This window comes from Nycticebus coucang, chromosome 8 (genome assembly GCF_027406575.1).
Source record: "Nycticebus coucang isolate mNycCou1 chromosome 8, mNycCou1.pri, whole genome shotgun sequence".
NCBI lineage: Eukaryota > Metazoa > Chordata > Mammalia > Primates > Lorisidae > Nycticebus > Nycticebus coucang.
Window position 1 is genome coordinate 71,109,461 of NC_069787.1, and position 12,738 is coordinate 71,122,198.

Genomic DNA, 12,738 nt, shown 5'->3' on the forward strand with positions numbered 1-12,738 from the left:
ACCAAAGAATAATGTCCAAGCTCCCCACACACCCCCCACCAGAGCTCCTGTTCTCTTGCCACATAGACACCTTGCTAGTACCCAGACACCCTGTACTCATCCGGGTGTCTAATTCTTTGCATTTGAGGGCCCCCAGCCTTAACTGCTTCTACCATTCTCACCCAAGGGTCACTAAGGCAGAGTCAGGCACATATTCCCCTGTGCTTGATAATTGTGATAAACTATTCACCCATATTCTGTCAAGGGAAAAATGCATCCTCACCCTGTTAAACCTGACTCTTTGGCCAGCGAAATCTGAGCAGAAGAAACACGTAACACTTTGGGGTAGAAGTTCTAACAGCTAAGGAATGGTTTGTCACATTCTCTCTGCCAGGTGGAAGCAGGTATAGAGGGAGCTCCAGCCAGGCTAGGTCTATGATCACAGCTCTCTTATTGACCTGCAATGGACATGTAGCATTAGCATGATAGAAAATTTGTTGTTATAAGTCAGGGTGAACAAACTTCTTCTGTAAAGGACCATATAGTACGTATTTTAGGCCTTATAGGACACACATGGCCTTTGTCCCCTATGTTCTTCTTCTTCTTCTTTTTTTCTTTGAGATCTATCACCTGATCTAGAGTACATTGGCATCATCATAGCTCAAACAACCTCAAATTCCTGGGCTCAAATGATGCTCCTGCCTCAGCCTCCCAAGCAGCTGGAACTATAGGTACATGCCACTACACTTGGCTAATTGTTTTATTTTTTATAGATACAGAGTCTCACTCTTGCTCAGGCTCTTTTTCTTTTAACAGCCATTTAAAAATATGAAAATGTGGTAGTTTTTGCCTGTAATCCTAGAACTTTGGGAGGCCAAGGTGAGAGGATCACTTGAGGACAAGAGTGTAAGATCATACAGGACAGCAATGCAAGATCCCAATCTTTACCAAAAATATGGAAAAGTCAGCTAAGTGTCATGGGGTGTTCTTGTAGCCCCACTTGGGACACTGAGGTAGGAGGATTGCTTGAGTCCAGAAGTTTGAGGTTACAGTGAGTTATGATCACACCACTGCAGCCTAGCCCAGGGAAAAAAATCAAGACCCATGCCTTGAAAAAAATGTGGGGTGCACATGTATATATGTACATATATATAATTCTTAGCTCACAGGACATATGAAAACAGGCTGTCACTGGATTTGTCCCACAGGCTTTGCCATTGTTTTAAGCTGCTGAGACTTGAAGGTTACTTGTTACTGAGCGTTACACAGCCCACCCTGATTAATAGTGTAGTATTTTGCACATACATTCTAGCTTTTATCATTCTGTAATATAACTATAATCATCCCAAAGATAACGACCATGTCCGTCTTGCTTGCCTTTCTCACCGCAGGATATGGCAGCTCAGGAAATAATTGCCGAGTGAACAACAGAAAGTCTTCCCCACAAGACTATGAGCTCAGGAGACAGAAACTGTGGCTTTCCATCTTATATTCTCCCCATCCTGCAACGCCTGGCATGTGATGGCATTTGATGCACATTCCAGCCTTTATTAAACACTATATTGAATCAAGTATGTCCTTGTTATTATCATCAGAGCAGCAGCCAAAAGGCACTTGAAAACTATAAACATGCACAGCTTGTTTGCAGGATGAACATGAGACAGTCAGTCATGTGCTAAAACACATTGAAATCTACCCATGTAATTCAATTAGTTTGGTTTTCTCTTTTCCTTTATTTTTTATTCAGGAAGTCTACATTAAAATATCGATATCTAAAAGGTCAAGAAATGTATAATAGTGTGTTCAAGGGTAGATTCATTTGTACCAAATTCCCTCCGAGTCATCCTGTAATGGGATGGCACAACATGGATCTTACTGGCAAGTGACAGCATTTACGGAAAGCGTCGTGCTCTACCCCGTGTGCCCCTCAGTCAGATTCTGCTCCTTTGTGTGGCTTCAAAGACTGCAAACAAATGCTGGAGCAAGACCTGGACGTGTGTCATGGTATAAGTCATTAAAAAATAGTCTTTCAAATGGAAATCTACTCAGATATTAAAAACAGATAAATTTGTAAAACCACACATACTAAAATTACTTTCTATGTTATTACTTTCTATGCTGCTTCCTTATGAAAGCAAACTCCTGCCAGCATATTTATTATAAATAATTGCAAACCAACCTCAATCTTAAAATATTTAATTCACCTACAGTGAGAAAAATGAGAAGAGAGAAATTTTAGTTTTTCTAAAGCCTTTTGTTTCCTCTAGTCACATTTTCAATACATTTTGTCTTGGGCACCTGAAACATCATTTGGCAGGTCTGTGCTTCTTTTCTGGAAGTAAATAAACCTTGTAGCACAAGCAGAGAAAAATGAAACAGGATAAGGCTGCCCCTCTGTGGTGACATGCTTTCAAACCCACTGCAGCAGTCAAGCTTTTTGGAATGGCACCTATATTTCAATCTTCCATAATATAAAAACTTTTATACATTAATTTCAAATTAATCCTATAGAGTTTTAACTTTGCCACAATCCTTCTTAAAAATAAGAGTCTAATGGCCATATTTATATCAATAGTGATAGACATTGACAAATACGTAAGCCCTAATTATACTCAAAATATTTTTAAATGAAGAATGATATCAAATATCTCTGGATTATCTTTTTAGTCATAAGATCATACTCATTAAAAATAATTATAGCATATCAATACCCTGAGCATATAATTGCTTTAGTAGACAATTATTGTACTAGAATAAGATTCTCTTCTGAGATATATCATTTCTTCTTTATTTGAAACTGGAAAAATACTGCTTCACTTAAAATGAAAAGGTCTTAAAAATTGGAAATAATTTTTTAACTTAATAATTCCTAATTAGAACTCTGATCAATGTTAATGAGGGGTACAATGAACACTATTTGGGTGATGGACACACTTAACCCTGACTCAAGTATAACAAAAGCAATCCATATAACCAAAAACATTTGTACCCTTGTAATAATATATTTTGAAATAATAATTTAAAAATAAGAATAAGATTCAGGGAAATGACAAGGAAGGGCAGAACAGAAAAAAGTATAAAATAAAATTTGGCTTGCTCTTGTAAAACAAAGTAACTTTTCTAAGGAGTCATAGACAACTTGAGCGCTAGAAGAAATATACATATTTATTAAAGAATCAACATGAAAATAGGCTATTGTCTTAAACCTACTGTGTAGATTTAATAACGGAACTTAGGTTAAAAGGTGAATTTACTATGTATTTTCATCTTCTATAACTCTCAAAACCCTGTTAAAGGAAAGGAAAGAGATTGTCTTTATTTCTTTTTTTTTTTTTAACACACAGTCTCACTCTGTTATCAGAGGCTAGAGTGTCGTGGCATCAGCCTACCTCACTGCAACTTCAAACTCCTGGGCTTCAGTGATTCCCCCTGCCTCAACCTCCCTAGTACCTGAAGTTCAGGACCAGCCTGAGTAAGAGTGAAATAGAAATAGAAAGGAATTGTCTTTGAAACATTACTAACCCGCAGGGACAGTGAAAATGGGCTTGGCAATAATGGAGGATGAAATATTCCAATAAATGTTTGGCCGATGAAAAGGAGATGGAATAATGTTAACAGACTTGGTAAAACAGAAATCCCACCCACATGTCTGTCAGCAGGAAGGCCTGGAAGGAAGCCATTCTCCCTGCAGAGCCCTGAGCGCCACCTAGAGGAGAAGAGAAGCAAAAAGCTTCAAACATGGACTTGAGGTTAAGTCCCGGGGTCTCCTGTCACAGCTGCCAAATTGAATGTTCTCTACCACCAGTAGAAAACAGATGTATTTTCCAAAGAAACTGAACCAGCAAGGACCAAGGAGAGTGAGACTGAATTCATGAGAATTCAATGAAAATCTATAAACTGACTAGGCTTCCCTGAGCCTGGTTTGTCCACACTGCTCCCAGAATGCCAGCAGGCAGATGCAAGTTTCTTCAGGCAAGATACTGGAAAAGCATTCTCTGAAATTTAGATACTGATTTGGGGAACCTCTAAAGGAAAATTCTCCATTTTTTTATAATGAAGGCCACCAGATGACAGTCTTAACTATAAATCACAGAGCTTCCAACAGCCTTTTTCATGCCTTCCTCATAATTACTAAAGGCCAGCCAGGATCACTAAACGGTTCAGAAAAATCTCTTAACAAGTAAAAAGAAAAAGAGATTAAAATTCAGCAGAACACACACACACGTAAATAAACATAGAAATCACAGAAATAATTCAGAGTGTTAAAGAAAGATGTTTATATTATCCTGAAAAAGAATAAAAGCAGGATTCCATGAAAATGGAACAAAGAACAAGATGGAATTTATGGAAATTAAAATATGACAATGTAAGTTAAATATTCAATAGAAAAACTGGAAAATAAAGATGAAAACATAAATACAACAAAGATAAAAAAAAAAACTAAGAGAATTATTCTTTAAATTAGGAGATTGCTTCATACATATACAAGACTACTAAGAATTCTAGAAAGGAAGACAGAGAAACCAGAGGAGAGAGAAGCAGCAAAAAAACCAATGCAGGAAAAGTTCATAAATCTGAAGTTGTAAGTCTCCACACTGAAAAACACATCCGTTCCAGCCACAATGAACAAAGAAAAAGGACCCATCCAATGCAGTGTATAAAGGAAACATACTAAAAGTTTCCAGAAAGATAAAAAAGCTCATTTATCAAGAAATGGGTTTCCTAACAGCAAAACTGGATACTAAAAGATTGAAAAAAATGCCTTCAAAATTTGGGAGAATTTCAGGTGAAAATCCTATACTCAGCTAAATAAGCCAAATAAAAATATTTGTAACAAAAAAAAAATTATGACATGCAAGCATACAAAACATATAACTCCCAAAGTACTTTTTCTTGTGAAAATATTGGCATACACACTTTAGCAAAACAAAGGAGTTAAAAAAGAAAGAGAAAGACAGAGGATGTAAGAAACAGACCACAATCAGAAGAGGAGCAGACGGAAGCCGTAAGATAATGCGTCTGCACAACAGACCCAAAGTGAAATCCAGTGTAACCTGTGACAAGTGGTTACCGGAATGGGGTGTCCAGGAAAAGAATTGGGAGTTATCATGTTTGATCGTGTGGAAATAGTACAGAGATGGTTTTCATAATCCTTTTGGATGATTTCAGAAACGGTAATAATGGGTATGCAGAAAACTAGGAACACCAAAAAGAAAGCAATTATTAACCTTCAGAAAAACAAAACAGTGTATGAGAAAGAAGAAATCAATATTGAACAATAATTACACAGTGATAATGACATAAACACTGAAGATTGACTTACCTAAAATTGTGTTATGACTGTATTGGCAGGATGGCAGAAGAGGAAATAAAAAAAACTAAATCTTCAAGTATCCCAATAGAAAATCAAATACCACAGGAATAAACTTAAAAGAATTAGAAGTAGTTGCGTAGGGGTAACAGAACTAGGAGTTGCAAAGGGGTAAGGCAGGACACTGGTTTTTCTCAAAAAGCTTTTTAGCACTATTTTATTCCATAAACTATTTTTGATGGGTGGTGTTGATTAAAGGAAGTAAACATAAATATAAAAGCTAATTGAAATAAGTTTAGAAAGAAAAGAAATCAGGCTATTGCAATAAAAGATTAAGTGTAGTATATTTAAATGTAACCAAAGGGGATGATTGCAGCTAACCTTGTAAGAAAGTAAAATGCAGGGTTAGCTATCACTCAGAAAACATGGCCTGATCAGTCATTTAGGAGGGATTGAATAGGTTTGCTCTGTATATAAAATTACACACACACACACACACACAATTTGCTATGAAATCCAAACACGTACTTTATAATAATCCGTATTAATTTATATGTTGAAATACCTACATGTAAGTAAATTATAAAAATTTCTAAGGAAACACAAGTCCAATTTATAAAAAAGACAAAAAAGCTTCCAGTAAATAAAATTATAATTAACTTAAAATGATTAAGCAAAATGTGTGTCCAACATGAAGATTCACAATAATTTGGTTTCCTTTTGTTATAGCTCAGATTGCATTGGCTTGGAAATACTTCCAAGTGATTTTTGCACTGAAGATTAAAGAGTTTCTGTTTGAAGTTGTTTTCTATTTTTTTATTATTATTTTTTATTAAATCATAACTTGTACATTGATGCATTTATGCTATTCAGTGTACTGCTTTAATATACAATGTGAAATGCTTACATTGAACTAAGTAATACATCCATCACAACTCATTTTAAACTAATATAGGATGTTCTACTCATAAAAATCTGGATGGTAAATCTAATCATTGTTTCCGTAGGATGTGGTTATGGTAACGTGTATGTTTGGAATTGTCTTCACGAGTAACTAGATTCTTACAGAACTAAAGGACTCAGCTTTGAATGTCATATATATCTCTCACATCAATAACATTTAGGGCAGTGGTCTCCAAATCTAGGTGCCAATGGTAATCCAATGAGGGCAAGGAAAAATATTAAAACCTTTATCTTGATTTTTAAATACACCTCTTTATAATTTATTTATGTAGAATAAATTTAAAATTTATTTCCTCAGTCACACTGAACACATTTCATGTGCCCAATAGCCACATATGGTTAATAGCTACCACAATGAACAGCAGAGAACAGTCTCACGAGTGCCAAAAGTTTTATTGGATACTAGTACTCTACAATAATACTCAGAAATTTTAAGATTTTTTATACTTACTAACGGTTACTTTGTCCTTATCCCCCAACATAATGTTGTTTGGTGTCAGATCTCTGTGGACAATCCTCTTCTCTTTGTGTAAGTATCGAAGAGCTAAACACAGCTTGAAACAATGAACAGAAAACAAATTTTATTTCCCCCAATATATATCATCAATGATAACTCCTGCACATGTTTCTAAGAAACCAACTCAGAACTTTACTGTTTAAAGAAGAACTTAATGGAGGCAAAAGTGTACCTGTATAAATATTTTCCATAGTCTTTCTTCAGTAAAATGGTGGTGTTTTTCCTTCAAAGAACTGAAATGCTCTCCAAGTGGGGCTCCTTCTATAAGCTCCATAACTATGTACAGTCTATCATCTATATAAAAAACACATAAAGGTAATAGAAGATTTCAACATGGACATCTCAAAAAACCTTACGAATTAGAATCCAGGCTTCCTAATGGGTGTGCAGGGGACAACCCTAAGGAATTAGAGAAATGCTAGAATATGGATCCACTCAGCCCTGCAGAGAGTGGAGTGGGGAGGTCTGGGGGCAACTGGAGCATGGCCATAATCTCTTCTGGCTACAGGCAGCCTCCTAGCATAAGTGTATGCTGGCAAATACCATTTTCTACATAATAACTTTCTACATAAGTTATTCCAGGATGAGGAATAACTGCAAGGTGCCAATGACAGTAAGCAAATGATCTCCAGTCACAGGGGATTCCCTGTAGAACATGTGAACCTGCCTTCCCACCCAATAGTCTAAATGTACCCTTAGATAAGTCAGACATTTAGAAAATTGCATTTATACTACATCATTTTGTAGTATGAAACAAGTATAGATTCACCTTACAGATTTTGATACTAGAATAATGCCATGGTCTTGCAATGACACAGTCCAAAATACCACCCGTGATAGAAATCTCTGTTAGGCCTCTCAAGAGCAGAGAAAGATGGACTTCTCCTGGTTTTATCTAATAGATATTGGGAATTTCATGACTGATTTTATCTGTCTGCTTTGGATGCCAAGAAATAAGTAAATTCTACTTCCTCCTCTAAAACCAATAGGAAATTGTGGGATATGATATATCTCTTTTGTGACATTTGGATGAAAATGTGTACACACACGATACTTACAAGAGTGGAATCATATTATGCATGTTTTTCAACTTACACTTCTTTTTCTTTAAACGATCGGTATACACAAATCCATACCATTCTTTCTGTCGGTGGTATAGTTTAACACAATATGGGTATATCATAATTTATTCAATCTCCTACAGACAGACATTTATATTGTTTCTAATTTTCATAATTTCAAGAAATTTTATTATATGCACTGAGCTCACCTCTAGCTCTATTTTTGATTTTCTCACCTTTTATTTCTCTCTATAGCAATTTCCTCATTATTTTATATTTTATGTATTTTTAAGCCACTTCCATTTCTTTGGGGGCGCTACTAAGGGTTATAAATAAGTTTAAATTGTTTTGTATATTAAGACAAGTTGTGTCACTTCAGTACAAGACAGAAGCCAGCCTTAATCTCTTTTTGAGGGGCTAAGCACTAAGTTATAGTAGCATTAAGAAAAGATGGCTAAGGGAGAGTATTTATTGCAGAAGTTTCATCGCTGAGTTCTAATGGGTAACATCATAACAAATACAAAAAAACAAAGGTTTTCTTAAATAGCGATAGCACTGATAAAGAGGTAGTGAAGAAGCCTCATTTGTTGCCTTGTATTCCTATAAATCTTCCCTCAAGTAGATTTGAAATTTCATTTGTGACATACGTATATTGTTTATGTCAAAGGCCCCATTTTCTTTTCAATGAGTGACTGAGTATGGCTTTAGTTCAAAATTTTGATTCAGTATTCCTTCATACTTAACAGAGAGAGCCTGCAGGTACAATCAGTCAGGGCTCCATCGCCACCTTCTGGCATTGACTTGAACTTCAAGTAAAAAAAATCTCAAGAACCCAGCCCACTCCAATTTAATTTAGGGGTGGAAAGTGTCATCTAATTCAACAAAAATAACTTCTCATTTTCCTTAATGAAACCACTATCCTTTAGTTTTCTTTCCTGATCCTATTAATTGCTTTTCTGTATTTTAAAGTAGTAAGGACTATTCTGGTTTGTTCATGCAGTATCTTTCACATGCAGATCTCATTGTGTCACTGGTTAAGAAAACGATGCTCAAGGTCACCCACTGTCATATTTGCAACAAACAAATAAACAAAACATTGATTAAATTTGTTTTGTGACATTCAAATATAAAAACATGTAAGCAACAAAGATGTGTTCCTTGATTAGAAACATCATGAAAACTTATACTTACTTTCCAGAAATGTTTTGTAATAGCGTACAACATTGGGATGATAAAGCTGTAAGAAAATAATTAACGAGCAATTATTACAATACTTCAAAATATGAACTTTCTTTACAGACTTTTTAGTGACACTTCATATTTGAAAATATCAAAGACAATTATCATACAGTAGAACCTTGAGCACCCATGGGATTGTAACAAACTGGTCAACGTAAGGAACTAGGCCTGCTGTACTGACACGTCCATTCAGTGCACGTCTGGTCTATGACTATAAGGTCAGCTTAAGGAGGTGGTCATTGTAGGGAGGTGGTCCACCATGAAGATTCTACTCTATTTATATTTATTTACAAAGATAAGCATTTCAAGATATTGTCTAATTGAGATTTATACATTTTTTAAATGTGCTGAAACTAATCTGAAAATAGCAATCTGCGATGTAGCTTTATGAAAATTAAAAACTGCTTTATCACTAACTTAACTAGAGAATTACAGAACTACAAGTAAGCTTCAGAATTCATTTAGCCTGCCTCAATAGCACATATAAACTGCATAAAAGAAAAAATTGCAATGAAGTAAATTATGTTGAATATGTATATGTATTGCTCTTTACCTCTCTCTACCACCTAAATATTTATATGGTTTGTGTGTATTATACTATTTCTCTTTGTGCTCTACAAAATAATTAATATGAAAATAAAATGATCTAAGGTAACTCAGTTTAAATTATAATAACAGTTGACAAGAACTGTTTTTGACCAAACTTTAGTCAGGCTCCTCGGAGTCTTCTTGGCTGAGTCACACCCTTCATCTGCTCTGCTCAGTTTTATTATGAATCCTACAAAGTCAGTTTATGGAAAATCCAGCACTTAATATCCAATAAAATTCCTCATCCCCTCGCCCTTGATATCTAACCCAAGAGGGACTTAGTAATTTTCTATTCATTGACCCCCCTCACTCTGTATACTGCTTATAAATCCTCAACTGTCCTTCTTGAATTTAGAATTGGGTTCACTCTCTCTCCTCTATTGCAATAGTTTTACCCCATGGTAAGAGTACTGAATACAAGTCTTCTTTGCTATCTTTTAAAAGTGTCCAGTGCAATTTCTCTTTCATACAAGTTTTACTTAAGGATAAAAATGGAAATTTGGATTTTTTCTATAAGAATATTCATATTTTTACAGTTGTTCATTTATTATCTTCATTTCTAGATCATCAGTTGGAATTTGTCTTATCTCAAGAGAGTCACCATCATATCTACAAATGGCTTGCATTTTTTTTTGTTTGTTTGTTTCACTGCAAGCTTTTGTGGAAGGAGACTGCTAGCTGTCCACCAAAATCCTGCTGCCCCACTCCTCCACTGCAACATAGTAGTATCTGGGCATGGCTTCCCCGTCAGAGAGCATATCTTTCAGCCTCTCTTGCAGCCAAGGGTGGGGATGTAATCAGTTCTCACCCACGGAGTACGAGGGGAAACTCTCTGATCCCTAAACATTGGGAGTGGCCCTCCCTGCTCTTCACACTTTGGATGCGAACATGTCTATGGCTGTTTCAACCACTAATATGAGGCTAATGCCCTAGGAGGTAGCAGAGGAGGGGAGGAAATGAGAGAGGAAAAAACAGTGTTCCCAAATGAAATAGAATAGAGAACACTACCAAGCTGGTTGACTCATTCTGAGATGTTACATGGAAGAGAAATAACCCATTGCACTGTGAGGCCTCTTTTTTAAGTTGCTATATTTTGGAGCCTCTTGCTACTGAAAGTTAGTCTCCAATATTACTAAATGTACTCTCCCATTCTAGCTTCATTTATGTTTCTTCTGTCTACCATTATCTTCTCCTTTTAGGGCTCAATGTTTTTATCCTTCCCAATAGTTTGAATGGCAATTGTACAACTTTGAGTTATCGCCAAGTCCAAGCAGATGCCTCTTCTTGGGCCCTACTCAGAAACTTTATTTTCTTAGGAAACATGCTAAAACAAGTAATTCACTTCATTTACTAGCTAGTGGACATCAGATTTTAAATAACATAGAACCATGTAAATAATTAGAACCATATTCTGGACCTATCTCACTGGCACAAACTATAATCCAGATTAGGGTCCAAATGAAGATATGAAAGTGAGTTAAAGTGAAAGCTATGTTCTAGCCTTGCACTACAATGAAAAAGCATACCGTAGAAGGCTAAATTATCCTAAACATAAACAAACACTAACACTTTAAAATTTAACTTCAGTATATAAAAGGCAACTATAAGCTATTAGTGATAATATTTTCTGTAATTCATAAATTGAAGCAGAACTATAGATTTTGATGAATACAGATCATCATATTTATGGTATTTTTATGTCCCAGCACAGATGCTCTGCAAAGTTGACTAGAAGAGAACAAAGAGCAGTGAATGCTCCCACAGGAGTTACAAAGGAACAGTATTCGTAACAAATGTGCAAATAAGGAAGGCTGGAAAAAGAAACCAACATGTCCTTGGATCATACAAAGAAATCCCACTTATCTTTTGAAATGTTTATTCTCCCCAAACTTTAATAATGATACCTAATTGAGTTGTTGCATTATGTCACAGTATTCTGCTCATGCCAATAAATAATAACCCATCTTGAAAATCTACATTTTAGATTTAATAAGGCATATTTGAGGAATGTTAACAGCTTAGTTTCACCTGACAAAAGTCAGGAAACTCTTAATCATATTTTTTATATGTAACCACATAACCAAATATGCTAAAATACAATGAGCAAGGAACCGAGATGTTCACAATGAAAAGGATTTCTCATCTATGATACTTTCTGTGCCATAAAACCCAAGTGCCTTGCACCCACAGGTCTGATATAAACTCCAGAAAGTGTTTTTCTGGTTCAATGTCAAGCCTTAGGAAAAAAGCTGGTGAAAATATCACTAGCTCAATGTCATGATTTTATGCACATTAGTTCATAAAGAGCATGGACAAAAATAGTACAAGAACTCTACTTTCTTTTGATGACATTTATTTAAGGAAAATATATCTAGAAACAATAAAAACATTTACCTGCTCTTTAATTATTGTTAATTCAGAAACAATATTCTTTACACTGCTGTCTCGATCTTTTTTATCCTTTCCAAATGCTGGGTTATGCAAATTGACTTCTTTCATTGCTAAAAGATTTTGACCGCTTCGCTTTCTAACCTAAAAAAAAGTAAACCACACATACACACCGGGTACAAGAAAAAGGGTAAAAGTAAAAAGAGGAAGAAAGAGATAGATGAACAAGATCACATGATTAAAACTAAGTTATCTAAATAAGTCACAGCGCATCTAAAATCCTAGCTGTATTTACATTAAGCTGAGCTCTAAAAATTGGTATCTCCTGGGTCAGTCTGCAAGATTCAGTAGGATTTCACTTGCTAAGTACAGAAACATGGCTGTGCATTTGTAGAATGTATTATATATCAAAACAAGCTATTTTGACTAATTTAGGGGAGATTAATGACACCTGTAATCTTAAAATGTCAGTGGCCAATTTCTAAAAGCTGAGAGCTAAGACATCACTGTAGCTATCTCTATCCATTGAACAAAAACAATCACTCTATGAAAGCCATAAATTAGTTTCATAGTAGGGCTGAGTACATTGGATACCTTTTCTTAAGCTATAACCCAGTTATAACCTAAGAATATGGAGAAGGGGGAGAGGGAGGGGAGGGAGGGGGGAGGTTGGGCAGAGGAAGGGTGATTGG

General features: G+C 35.5%; 1 protein-coding gene across 1 annotated transcript in view; it reads right to left on the reverse strand.

Annotated features, from left to right (window-relative positions):
- NEK10 (NIMA related kinase 10) overlaps window positions 1–12,738 on the reverse strand; it is a 250,365-nt gene that overhangs the window by 165,634 nt on the left and 71,993 nt on the right. The window contains exons 19-22 of the mRNA XM_053600397.1: window positions 12,053–12,190; window positions 9,023–9,068; window positions 6,943–7,064; window positions 6,705–6,807 (exon numbers count right to left, since the gene is read on the reverse strand). Coding sequence (XP_053456372.1) covers window positions 6,705–6,807; window positions 6,943–7,064; window positions 9,023–9,068; window positions 12,053–12,190 — 409 coding nt within the window. The remainder of the gene's footprint in view (window positions 1–6,704; window positions 6,808–6,942; window positions 7,065–9,022; window positions 9,069–12,052; window positions 12,191–12,738) is intronic.